Source organism: Chenopodium album, chromosome 18 (assembly GCF_948465745.1).
Source record: "Chenopodium album chromosome 18, dcCheAlbu1.1, whole genome shotgun sequence".
In the NCBI taxonomy this organism is placed as follows: domain Eukaryota; kingdom Viridiplantae; phylum Streptophyta; class Magnoliopsida; order Caryophyllales; family Amaranthaceae; genus Chenopodium; species Chenopodium album.
Window position 1 is genome coordinate 1,353,243 of NC_137851.1, and position 14,257 is coordinate 1,367,499.

Sequence of the window (14,257 nt, forward strand, 5' to 3'; positions counted from 1 at the left end):
CCGTGGTACATGGAAGCACACTTCTTCCTATAGAGCTTTATTATTGTTATGTCAATTGGGTCACTAGGCATCAAGGCATAATTGTGGCCAAAGGTTGCCCATGTTTTTTCAGTTCCCGCTATACAGCTTTATTTTGTTTTAGCTTCTGTAATACAGTAATGGGTTATTTGCTTTTACTAAATGGTTGATGTCCTTGATGAGATGCTAACTCCAATATCCAAAATAATTTTCTTCCTTCAAACATTAAACTATGAAAACTCAATGAGCTCAATTGTTACTAAAATTGTAATTTTTTTGTCAAATGAACATGTGCATGCGAATTATTAGTTTAAATTTGTATTTTGAATTATGTTACTTGATTACAAATTTTCAATACATGTGTTTAGAGAGACTCCGACTGACTAGTAATTTTGAATCAGGGAGCTCGACTCTCATTAAATGAATATACAAAACGACGATAACTATTTAGAATTGTTTAAACATCATTTCCTTCTAATATTCCTTTTAAGCATGTTCCAAAGGAAAACATAGGATTAAAGACAGCAACATTCGTAATCAAATGCAAGATAAAAAGGATGATGCCACATCCCTAAATAATATTTTTTTAAAATAATGGTTTGGTTTGACAATGTTCTGGCATTGCTAATTGAAAATAGGGTCACAAGCTAAACTGGAGTAGAGACTTTTTCAATCTCGAAATTCCTCAAAAAAGAGGAGCACGATAAGGTGTACCCTTTCTCTTGCGAGTCCTGGTCAGTTTCTCTGTTGGTACTGGCAGTGCTGGTACTGATGATATCGGTACTTGCTCAACTTTTTCTTCCACTTGATCTCGCAACAGGAATGGAGGATCATGATCATTCTGCTTCTTCAAGAAAGCGCCAACCTAAGATGCATATATATGTTTTAAATAACAGAGAATAAAAGACACATAATATTAGGGGTGAGCAAAAAATCAGGGTACCCTGAATCGGAACCGGAACCTGTTAGGAACCGCAGGTTCCAAAACCGGAACCTGTACAAGAGGTTCCGGTTCCGGGTAGCAAATTGGAGAACCTGTTGTAACAGGTTCCGGATCAGGTTCTCAAATTTTTGGAACCGGAACCTGTAGAGTACCCTGTACCTGATAAAAATATCACTTAATTTTTAATTATACACTAATTTGTACTCAATTTTTAAATAATATGTATCAAAATTGCAATTACAAAAATATATATATTAAATTTGTAAGACAACTACTATTAGTTTGTCTTATTTGCGAGTTGTAAACATTATAAATTAGTGACTAACCATTTTTTTTATTAAAAAAATCTACAAAAAGTTAGTGTGTATCTTATAATACAGGGTACCCTGAATCGGAACCGGAACCTGTAGGTTCCGGTTCCGGTTCCCAATTTCTAGGAACCTGTTCAACAGGTTCCGGTTCCGGTTCCCATTTTGAGGAACCTGTTGCAACAGGTTCCGGTTACGGTTCCTGAAATTTTTACAGGGTACCCTGTTATGCTCACCCCTACATAATATGCAAATGGTTAACAACAAAAAACTACAAAGTAATAACAATTGTAATAATCTCACCTTCAAAACAAGAGAAGGAAATAGAGGGGTGGCAGAATTACCAATATAATGATACTCTCTTTCAAAAAAAAAAAAAAAATATAATGATAGTCACTGATTTTGAGTGAAAACCAAATAACAAGCTGCATGTTACAGTCTGTAAGATCTATATTGACAGTGTGCAAGCACAATAAGGTTATGCTATTATATCAAGTACCATTAAAGAATAAATTGAACGATGTTGTTTAAATCGGTTATGCTATTATTTTTAGTACCATTAAAGAACAAATTGTACAATGTTTTTTAGTAAAACCTCATACCATCATTGCGGTTGTGTTTGGTATAGAAAAAACAATTCAAACTTAACCTTTTTTTCAAAAGAAATCAGTTCTCAAAATTTTATATTCCTTTATTTGATAGCTTGCAAGAATAAGTATAAATGAGGAGACAAAAGAGGAAAGGGAGGAGATGGTAAGGAAGATGGGGAATTCTTCAATAAATAAGGAAAAACTTATCTAAATTTTCAAAAAATTATTTTCCACCATAATAAAAAATTAAATTGCCAAAAAAAAAGGTCTTCCTACCAAACAAGCACAGCCTACTATAGTATGCAAACTCTTAGAGACCATACTACGAAGTATATAGGATCTTGAATTTAACCCATTTGAATTTAAATTTGCAATTGCTTTCAAAAACACTGGTAAAATGGGGCTAAAAAAATTAAAAATCATGATACCTTACAGGAAATGGAGCAGTAATCATACAATTCATACTCAATCAACCTTCTTCTGCATGTCTGGCATGCCGCCTCTTCATTTGTTTTCGCCCCTGAGTGTGGCAATGGAGTCAAAGCTACGACCAACTGCCTGTTGCATCTGTATGGCTAAATGCACATTCAAAGAAAGATTAGGTCTAAGAAACAGTAAATTTAAGAAGAAAAATTATTTAATTAGCCCTCATATTTATAGCCTTCCCATATAGAGGGTAATTAAGCATCAAAAGCAAATATTTGATTTTTCTCATAATCTACTAGCCTTATAACCCATATCAATTCTCATTTGGCTAACATACAGAACAAAGAAACTGTCCTGGAAGATTAAAGGAAATAAAAAACACAGACGCAGATATATATTAGCTTCCCAAGTTCCCATGAAATACATAAGTCCATAATCCCTCCACCAACCTCCCGAATTTAGAGACTTTTCCTACAATTTCCCTTAGATGAAACATCGTTGAAAAGGTTAGAGCCAACGGTCAAAAACACAACATTTTCACTGCATCCTCATGAGATAACAATGATATATTCCAATGTGCACTTATGTAATGCTAGGGAGATAAAGGAAATGTTGTTTCTGGATCGTCTAGTAGCTACTGCAGGGGCAAGTATCATTTAATTGGTAACCAAATAAAAGAAGTCCCCAGTTTATTTTATAGGTAGTAATCACCTGGATTTTTGAACAATCAATACGCCTCTCTATCTCATCAAGAGGAACCACATCCTTGTAAACATGGCGATAGATCTTCAAAATTCTATGGCCTGAATGGGAAGCTAGTGACACACAATATTGGCAGAGAGATGTATCACAGTCTATACAATACTTGTTTAACTCATTCCGGCGAATAGGATGTTCAGAGCAAGGCTCAAAGAAGGTCTTCTTGATAAACTTTTCAAGCCACCCTGGTTTTAACTTTCTTGAATCAACCTACAAATTTGAGGCATGGAACATCATGTACTACATTAAAATAATTAGAGCAGCTATTCAAAAGTTAATAAAATAAATATATAAATAAACAATAGAAGGCCACTCAACACACGTCAGATAAGTATATCATAAACGAGGCTAATTGAAGAAGTGTAAGACAAGATGCATTACCTGAGTGCCTTGACTTGACACTTCATCATTTTCTTTCTGAGGCTCTAAAGCTTGGTTTAGTTTCAAAACAACCTCACTATTACCCTAGAAACAAAAAACGAAAAGAATTGACCATTATGGGCGAAAGATAAGGATTTTAATTCCGTGGTTTTTTACCTACTAAGTGCCAGATAGAGAAGATTGTGTGTGTATATATATATATATATATATATATATATATATATATATATATATATATATATATATATATATATATATGCTGCTATTGTTGGTCAATCATACTAACAATGCTCTGGAAAACTACTAGGTACAACCAAGACAATAACAGCCAGATATAGAGAATGTAGTATAGCAAAAGTAGTCCCTCAAAGTGAACAAGGTCGACCCTTAAGACTACATAGTTCTTATGTATGTAAAATTCCTAAAAAAAATAAAGGGTTATGTTATTCCGCTAAGAAAGGGTCAATGATCAGCAAATACCTAATAATAATTTCCATTCTTCAACTGTCCCTTATGATTGCGTTATACAGTCATGCTTTTTTCCATTATTAGCACTAGTGCATTACTACCAAATCTATCAGCTTATAACCTTAAAGACTATATACCAATGTTGAAAATAAACTCCTTATCTGGCCTCAATATCTTTTACAACGGCACTCTCATTTACATACCAACATTAATCCCCAGCTGGCTCACCAAACTCACTTCTTTGTCATCACCAATACTAAAACGCGCACAAATACCTCCAGGCTCAACAAAACATAAGCACATTGTTGCTAATAAAATCTTCTCAACAAAATATATGCAGAGTTTGCATTAATGACATGTGTAATACAATGTTTTGTAATTACACGTTAGAAGATATTGGTAAGCTGTAGTTGCCAAGATAAGCGGAAACAGTTAAAGCTCAGACATTGACAGTTGACCTGATGAAAATCCCATTCTCTATTTTTTGGGATAGAAACTTTTTTCTGGCAACAATTTTGTTCTAGTGACTAGATAAGATCTGTTACTGCTGTGAATCAAAAGCATGGTCAAGGTTCTGCAAAGATTTCATAATTCTACATGTCACTTGTTTTCCTCCAGTCAATTAGCTGAGCTAGCTGTGGGAAACACTTACTATTGAGCTACAATAAAGGTACTCCCTCCGTGTATTTTTTTTTTTTTTTTTTTAAAGCATCACTTCCTTTTATGGGTGTTTTTTTTAATGCATCACTTCTATATTTGGTAACTTTATACTATATTTTATCATTTCTCTCTCTTACTTTAAACCCCACTTAACCTATTTTATCATTTCTCTCTCTCCCATAGTCCCCACTCTCTCTCACATACTTTCTCTTTTATAGTCCCAATCTTACTTTTACTATAATAAATTATTCACCCACTCACAATATTATATTACTCTCCTAATACTCCGCGCATCAACGGAAGGAGTATTTAGGACTTAGTTTTCGTTCACACTGTTTGATAGGCTCATAAATAATGTATGGATCATACATTACATACAAAAAAACACCTAACAATCTAGCAATTGTTTGGTTGGACCTTTTGGAATAAGATGGAATAAAGTCAGTCTACATCCACTCTATTATTTGAACAGAGTCTTTTAGTATGAAATCTCATACCAGAAGAGTTCTAACTTTACCCCATACCCTAAGAATTCCATAGTTCCATACCCACCTCACCCCCTAACATTCACAATCTATTCCATTAATGAGTCATAGAAACCATTCCGACAATAAACCAAGCAGCTTTAGACTAGTATAGGATTTTGAATGCATACCATCCTAGCATGAGATTCCATACCAATCCATTCCAATTTAATAAACCATACACCCTATATTTTATATTCAAGGAATAGAGAAATCATATGTATGTCTATGGAGAAAAAATAATTTGACCAAGAGGAGTAGGAGCTTAAGGGTACTAAATGTCCTGATGCACAATTAAGCCACTTCCACTATCCAAGTATCGTAGCTACACAAACTGTGTACCTAATCTTAATTCTCAACCTCAAATCCATGATATATGTAGGGCTCCATCACGTTGGTATGGGTTTAGTCTCATTCGAAGCTATACCTAACAAGGGAATAATGAAAAGTCAAGACAAACAAGATCAACTCTCTCCCAGAGCCTATCACCACTCTACATGCCCCCCCACCCCCCCCCCCCCCCCCCCCCACAAAAAAAAAAAAAAAAAAAAAAAAAAAACTCCATGACCAATAATGCCACAGTAACAAACTACCAAAAAAAAATAAAAAAAAAAAGTTTCCCTGTCCTCCAAGTCATCACCACTTTGACAACACAACAAAAATTAATTAAACAAAAAAAAAAAAAAAAAAAATTAATGTCAAACCTTAAATCTTCTTCTCTTAATTTAGATAGTTTGTGGATTTTTTACCCACTACGCTTCTAGTTATGGAACTTTGGTTTGCTAACTCGAAAACACAAGGTATATTTTTAACTCAAAGGAGGATAAGAGAGAAAAACAAAGGGTGGAGAGGACAACAAGAGAAATAGTGGTGACAAAGGATGTACAAGAATGAGAAAGGGAGGATGAAAGAAGAGGGAAAGGAAGGGAAGAGGAATAAAGAAATGAAGTTAAAGGGAGGAGGGATGAAGCAAGATGGGGAATGAAGAAGAAAAAGAGGTGAACAGGTGATTAAAAGAAAAGATGGGGGGGGGGGGGTGAGGGGGGGTTAATCTGCAAACCAATTTAAACACATAGGTGTAATTCCTCACCCAGTAACTACCTGGTCCCAGAAGAGAACCAGCTGAGACTTAATTCTATGGCAAAGCATCAACTTAATCGGGAGAGGGGAAAAAAAGGGAAAAATGAAAAGAAAAACTTTTATTGATTGTCATAAATGGTAACGAGCGTGAAAGTATTTTGACTACAACTAAAGAGGTGGACAGAAAGAATTTAGTATCACTTGACATAAATGGCAAATGAGATAACTGCTGCAAACTGTCCAAAAGTGATGTTTATCCCCCACAGTATTGATTTTATAGGGAAATGTATTTTACGCTACCAAATTTTGATTTTTAAAAAAAAAAATCTTCCTTTGGATTAATGGGAATAAGAAAAATAAACAAACAAAAAAAAAAACTTGGGTGAGATAGACTAGCTGGCAATCTTTTAAAGACATTAATTTGATGAGAAGAGGATCACAGGTTTAAGTCGCTAGTTTGGCTTCAAGCTACATTTGCTATGTGAATTGTGAAGTCAGGACCTTGCTACAAGAATTCCACTTATCATATAGGGCTTATTATGAAAAACAGGGGTTCAGCAATTGCTAAAACGTAGGATGAGCCCAGAAAATGAGACAGTCAGGTACATATACAGAGATAGGGGACTTTAGATATAAAGTAATTTCACTGTAGATAGGTATCTCCAAATCAGTAAACAAAAGAGAAAGGGTGCTCTTTTCATAAAAATAGCCTTTAGTGTCTATACTAGTTAGCTATTATCAAGAGATACGAGAAACAAAAGTAACTCATCTTACAAAATTTCTGCTGGATATGTGATCTGGGACTAGAGAGAATGCGACAGCCCCAGATGATATAAAAAAAAAAATTCCTAATTTCATCACATGTTAGGGTGTTATATGTAAAAGAGAGGCAATATCGATTATTAAAGGGGGGGGGGGGGGAAAAAAAAAAAAAAAAAACCATGTTTTGATTATTTATGTTTGGCAACACTAGCTGAATAGGAGCAGTAACTGATAAGATAGTTGATTGCACAAGTTTTTAGGTAGAACTAGTTGTTTATGTAGCTAATTTTTTTTGGATTGCTGTTTAAAGTAAAACCTATGGATTAAAGATCGATAAATCTAAAGTTTCAGCTCCTTATTATGAGATGTTATAAAGAGTAGAATCTCACGTAAAGTCCTACTTCAGCAACTTAAATTTTATTCAAGACACGTGCCAACAAAAAGTCTAGTTATTTCAGCACCTTAAACATTTCAGCTCCGTATTATTTAAAGTAGATGAAATGGGATACCTAATATAGCCTTCTAAAAGATCGAATAAACCAGGGATGTATCATTGAGCTTGATGGTGGCAAGATGACTAGATTAAGAAAAGCGAGTAGCAATTGGCTTAATATTATAGCAACGATTAAATCGTGGCAGAAATTTTTGAAGTGTACGTAGTGTCCTGTCAGCATAAAACATAAAGTATATGTGGTAGCTTGTCTACAAAAGGCAATATTTGTATTGAATTTGGACAAAGAGCGATCAAACCTCTTTGTTTTTTTCCATTGATTTTCTAATTCTTTCTTTATTCTTTCAGGGAAAGAGTCACAAAGCACAGAGTGACAGACATAACCAAGTCAAGAGATTTACCAATAGATTGTTATATAACGGTAAAGGTCTAGTCAACTATTGTCCACCCGCTTTTTTGACTCTAGAAAACCATTTGAAGACTTCATTCAACACTTGATATATTACCACAAATAACAATCTAGATCAAAAATTAATTACTTCTATTAAATCCCGATCATAACTTCAGACTTGTTAATTAAAGACTCATATTGTCAAGCCCATATAACTTTAAAGTTCTAGTCAATTATTGTCCATTTGCTCTTTTAACTCTAGAAAATCATTTGAAAACTTTCATTCAACACTTGATATATTACCACAGATAAATATCAAGATTTGAAACCAATTACTTCTACTAAATCCCAATCATAACTTCAGACTTGTTAATTACAAATTCAATTTGTTAAACCCATTTTCCATACAACTTCAAATGTTTAAAATGTTCAACTCATTTGCATGTTGATATATAGTTCCTAAGAGCACCATAAGACATAAACTTATCACAAAAAAGGATCCAATTAAGAAAATAAATAATCAACAACAAAATCAGTGCAACGAGAAATTGAAACATGAGCAACTTTTAGAACATCATCAGCATATTCAATTTCCCATACCTCAAGCGCAACATTAGAGTATAAAGAGCTTTCCATTTTCACATCAAAAAGATCAGATCTTCCCTGAGACAAATTGAAACCAAAGGAGTAAATATGAATGTCATTAATATTAATTTCTATAGAATTTCACAAGTTTGGAAGAAAAATTGAAATTTTAAATGGCTTGATATCCAATTATAAAGACCTAAATCAAAGAGGAAAGATGAGTATGCTTCATAGTTTGATAAATTCAAGGTGTATCACTTTTTATCATGAAATGCATCAATTACGTTTACGTTGCAAAAAAAATAACGTGACATTCTGCTAAACTGCAACACACTATTGGTGTTTTAGTGAAGTTTTTTCATTCAGCACAAGACAAGAATGATATTAATTAGAAATTTAATGCTATTGGCTGCTACCCCATAAAAAATGCAATAAATCAGTTAACATACTGCCAATTAATTGATAATTTCAAATTTACAAGCCAATCGAGAACTTTTCAAAAGAAAGTACAGTATACGTCACAAAGAATTATCAAGTAAGAACTTAATTAATGTAATAAACAGATTCTATAATATTTCAGTTCAGAAATTATAAAAGACTATGCAACTCTTTGGGAAGGGAAAAAAAAAAAAAAAAACAGGACACCAAATTGTCGACTAATTTTCATATAATGTGCAATAATGAATACAAGAGAAGAACTGAGCAACTTCAAAGCAAGAAATGGGGCAAATGTTGGTCAAAGTTAAAATCAATTATGACACCAATCTATCCTAAGACAGTATCAAATCTTCTGTTTGTGAAAGCAATCAATAGTATAATTTTGCCAGATGAGATTCTACAAGCATAATACAGTTTATAATATATACACATTGCAGACCAAATAAACTTTAAAATACTGTATCTTTTGATAATTATGTGCCTGAAATTCAGAAAAGGCACTAATTTCGAAATTATATAACTTTTATAAACAAATTCTGTAACTTCCTGGTCCTCTGAATTTCCACCAGACACATTCCCTATAAAATGAAATTGAGCAGAATAATTATACAGAATGTTGCTTCGTGCTTTGCCTTGAATTGGATTCACCTACCTGAGATGCAGCAATAAGTCTTAGTTGGCTATGACACGTAAAAAATTATATAATATTGTTTTCCAGAATAATGTCTAGGCTAATAATACTAATGAGCCATTCTTTGAATATGCAGGTTTCTTCACCCTAGTTTTAGAGGGGGGGAGAGATTTTTAGACTAAAAAAACGATGAAAGTTTTATATTCTAAGAGGAATGCTACATTCCTATCTTTTCTCATTGATTAAAAAAAATCTACAAGATCCCTTCCTATTTAATGATATTAGAAAAATTGCAAAGTAATTTCAATTGTTTTATACTATATCTGCTGCCTAATTATTGGAATTTCCTTATATGTAAATGTACATCATTCAGCTAAATAATACATAGAGAGGGCATCAATAAATCCCTGGGAAAAAAATCCAAAGCAGTTCAATGACCCAGTGCAGCACATGAATTCACTCAATGATGACCGGATTATCTCTTTTATCCTTAGCCTACGGGTGGGGAAAAAAAAGGAGAAGGTAATCCTATTATTAAAGTCTCTAAATCTTTTTCCTTCCAATTTGTGCATCAAGTAGTGCTATTTTACTTCTCCGACAATTTAGTAGTACTTAAGACCCTTGTGATAAGAATTTCAGTTGATCCCAGGAAACAGGAAGTTCAATCACTAAATTGTTGCAGCATAATTTGATTTTGTTACGAGTGTTTTAAATCAACATCAATAAACTAGACTGTAGTCAAATAACTTCTTGTCATTAATCTATGATAACAAGTTGCTAGGATGGAACCCATCTTGTGTATGCTGCCCTTCAATAGAGGCCATCCTCTCAATAGCATTTCACTTGTACTGAACTAAAAGAATACACAAATTTAAGTAAAAGACAACAGAAGGGCGAATAGAATAATATATAACTATATACCTTCATTTTTTCTGCCAGTGTCTCTTCATCAGATGCAATTTTGTTTTTGATTTCATCAAGTAAAACTAATCTTGCTGCAACTATTTTATTCTGCACAAAAAGAGGAAAAAAATTAAATGTGGCACTTTAACATTTACTACAAAAAGAGCTTGCAATGCTTCCTCTTTCAAAATAATGAACTTATTTTTCAAGATTTTAAAAGGTTCTCAGGCAAATAAAAGTTAATAAAAAAGCTTTCTTCAAAAATAAGTTAATAAAGCTTCGTGAATTTAGGCAAAGTTCAACTTATGAAAGAACTAAAAAAAAAAAGTTATAAATAAATTGTGCAAGGAGTGAGCAATTGAGCAAAGGTAGAACATATATATACAAGACGCAGACCTTTTTGTACGAAGGTCAGAGTTTTACGGCAATTATGATGGATCAGATAAAGATTATTAACCCATCATGTGGTACTGTTTTCCCTATTAGCCAATACTGAATATATTTCCACTTTTACATATGTCAATCTTGATTGCATGCTAATCTTTAGCATATGCACTGTCCAATTGTCATAACTTAAATTCAGATTTCTGGTCATCTAAGCCAACTGGAAATTAAGCAAGCAAGAAGAACAATCACACATTGAAACATTTTTAAGAAAACTAATAAATGCCTGAAGGAAAATTTAATGAATACAATGACAAAACACAATCAAGGGTAATATCTCTACAAGTAAATGAGTACCAGAATAACACTAGTTGATTGTTAAGGCTGCACACCACTACTCACTACAGAAACCCACAACATAAAATTTCCTCCTTGACATGAGTGATGCATCCATCAAAAAAAAATCATGACACTAAACATAAGTGCCAAGAGAAGTATTGCTTGGCTCTTCATTATGATGGACCCTAAGTTATTAGAAACATAGCTAACTGATAATGAAGGAGGTCAGCATTCCAAACATGTATTCACCTTCTTCCATCCAGGGGCACTCTCTTCCCAATTTTCCTTGCAGTTCAAATTTTCACATGACTAGAATGTCTGATTCTGTGAATGCAAATATATCACATGTTCCAGAACACACATGAAAATGCTAGTTTCACATTTACTTTATTCAAGTTGCAAGTTAATACTAGAGGACATGATAAAATAAAGCAAAGAAATGAACCCACAAACGTCATAGCTAGAATGAAATGAAGATCCGATTTGTCCTTGTAAGCTTCTGATAACATGCTGACAAACTCATCAGTTACCTGTGTCATGTAGAAAATGTAATTTTTTTTTTTTTTCCTCTTTGTTTAGAATCTTTGCAAGATAGGTGATTTAATGAAAATTTCAATTAGACAAAATAATTTTAGTACCGAAGTGGAATCATCATTCTTGTCATCACTCTGTTTATAAAATTCTCCTTCAACTAGCCTGTGAAGAACGACCAACAAATTTGTCAATAATTGGATGAAAAGGCAAACAAAACAAAACAAAAAAATAAAAAAAAAAGGACTTGAACAGAGGTGTCAGATTGAAGCCTGGAACTTACAAGTGCAGGAAATTAATAGCTTCACTTGTATTTTTTTGCTTGATGTTTGAGTACATCTGATTAAAGGAGTACATGCACTTATTCTGATGATATAGTATTCAATTGAATCATAAGACACATAGAAAGAACCAAATGGCTTTACCTCATTCTCATTAAAGAATTTGAAGTCCTTGCAGTTGATTTCTTGAAATCCTAAGTTGTCTATTCTGCAAAATAAGTACAAGATTTAAAAGCATTTCACCCAATTAAGTCTCCCATATATTAGTTAAGTACTTACCCCACATTTTGTACTAATAATTTCCTCATCATCTCAAGTCTTTTCTCCACTTCTGTATTGAAAATCTTGACTGGTTTTTCCTGTAGTAAAACAAGATATAACTTTTAGGAGGTACCCCAAAAAAAGTAAATATATAAAACATAGTAATTGAACACTGAATTACCAAACAACTACATGTGAAGCAAATACTACTAATACAGAAGCACCAAGACACTAGGATATAATGTTGGCTCTATTGAAGTCATCACCTCTAATTTTCCTTGCATATATCTTTCCAGAATCTTCAGCATATTGTCATACATAATCTTAGAATTGTTGCACTCAATCCGGCTTTTTGTCCCTGTCTCCTGCAGTGAAATGAAAATGAAATGTAAACAAGAATTCTCAACAAGTAATATTGAAAATAAAACTAAAGCTAAGATTATTCATTTAGCCTCTAAACTAAATAAAGTTACTCCAACCAAGGTCTTCTTAAGAAGAAGAGATGACACATCTTTTTTATAGCAATGCAAAAATGGAAAACAAAAGGTGAAAAATGATTTGGGAATTAACATAGCAGCCCTCAGATAGCATCCATGGGCTTTAGCAGTGAAGAAAGAACCTGTCTGAGTTAAATGGGCGCATTACAATCCACTCGGGAAGCAAGAAAGTTATATTATTTCCTAGTGTCGAAAGATGATCATTAATCATATTGCAAACTACACAAAAACCACCACTAAATCCACAACTACACACAAGCAGCATTAATGCTAGCATACCAGCATAGATATGCACAACTGACAATCTATACTTTCCCTTGTAAGAATAACTCCGAAACCGAACAATTACCTGTCCTCTCATCTTCTCTTCTTTAAGATAAGTCAATTTCCAATTTGAGTCTAATTGTCTTCTAATAGAAACCATTACAAATCCACTCTAATATCACTAAAAAAAACTTCCTAAACTTAGCCTTCACCAAATACTTCTCTAATAATATGAAAATTGTCACAAGCTCAAAATGTCAAAAAAAAAAATCTTGTGCACACAACCCTAAGCTGTACAACTCTCAACTCCATAAGAATTTACACATATCACATACTCCATAATCAGCAACATAAATCCTAAACCAAATAATTCTGCTGTATATCACAACATTATTACTGCTATAATAAACCTTTGCATGACATCAAAAATCAAACAATATGGCAATAAAGCAGAAACTAAACCCTATAATTCACAAAAAAAACCAGTAATTCTACACAATTATGACAATAAAAAATACAATCTGTAATTCCAACATAAAGTATTCATAAAACCCAGATAACAAATACTATAAGTAAGTCGAAATTGAAAACTTGGAGCAAATAATTATAAAATAAAAAATAAAAGTTCATATCTTTTTGCCCAAAATAGAAACAGAAGCAAACATACCTTCATTTTCATAGCATCTTGCATCAAATAAGATCGTATAAGATGGGCATTAAAGAATTTGGTGTTAATTTCACATTTGAAAGTATAATTGTGTAAAACAAAGAAAGGGTTTTGATTTTCTTCTTTTTTTTGGGTAACTTTGTACCTTCCAAGTTTTGAAATTGTGCGCTGTAGAATTTAAGCGAAGAAAAATCTGAGAGTTGGAATGGTGGGTTTGATAAGCAGGGAATGAATGCTTCATCAATTCCGAAGCAATTGTCAATTGTAACAATGTGCTTTTTCATGGTCTCCAATGCAGGTTTTTGCAGCTTTCTTTATGACTAATTAATGGTATTTCTACCTTCTCAAACATTTTTTTTTTTCAACAGTTTTCATGGTGGAATAATTAAGAGAATTGAGCCCGTAAATAAACACAATTTGGTCTTTAAGATTATTTGTTAAGGCTTATGATCCTTTCTGCATTTCATGATTGATTAATTGGCCTCTTTCAAACACAATTCACAAATGGTGAACTTTAGAAATGATCATGGACCAACCAAGTTTCGAATTAAAAAAAAAAAATTAAAAAAAAAAAATATATATGCAGTCTGAGAGTTGTATATAAGAAGCTAAAAATAAAAAGAATTGACAATAAATAAATATTTATTACACCGATTTACTCGTAAATTATCGATAAATTCCCAACTTAATATTAAAAAAGAAAGTATATTAAATG

The 14,257-nt window shown here is 32.9% G+C and overlaps 1 protein-coding gene across 2 annotated transcripts; it reads right to left on the reverse strand.

Annotated features, from left to right (window-relative positions):
* Positions 1-377: 377 nt before the first annotated feature.
* LOC145592591 (uncharacterized) lies at positions 378-13,987 on the reverse strand. Of its 2 annotated transcripts, XM_081649094.1 has the most exons (14): positions 13,688-13,984; positions 13,543-13,559; positions 12,381-12,479; positions 12,133-12,212; positions 11,998-12,061; positions 11,856-11,911; positions 11,680-11,737; positions 11,491-11,571; positions 10,337-10,426; positions 8,362-8,424; positions 3,426-3,509; positions 2,997-3,254; positions 2,288-2,434; positions 378-883 (listed from the first exon to the last, which is right to left on the reverse strand). In XM_081649094.1, exons 1-14 carry the CDS (start codon positions 13,824-13,826, stop codon positions 704-706), a joined length of 1,416 nt encoding a protein of 471 aa, XP_081505220.1. In that variant the 5' UTR covers positions 13,827-13,984; the 3' UTR covers positions 378-703. The 2 variants fall into 2 exon arrangements, with proteins under 2 accessions (XP_081505220.1, XP_081505221.1); XM_081649095.1 differs by lacking the exon at positions 3,426-3,509 and having other exon boundaries at positions 13,688-13,987.
* Between the last annotated feature and the right edge of the window lie 270 nt (positions 13,988-14,257).

Bases quoted from the DNA above. Each gene is read 5' to 3' on its own strand.
- LOC145592591 (XM_081649094.1), bottom strand. From the start codon at position 13,826: ATGAAAAAGCACATTGTTACAATTGACAATTGCTTCGGAATTGATGAA. The intron at 11,912-11,997 runs GTAAAGCCATTT...TCCTTTAATCAG, and splicing joins AATTCTTTAATGAGAATGAG to ATGTACTCAAACATCAAGCA. The intron at 3,510-8,361 runs GTATGGGAAATT...TTTTGTTTCTAG, and splicing joins ACTCTAATGTTGCGCTTGAG to GGTAATAGTGAGGTTGTTTT.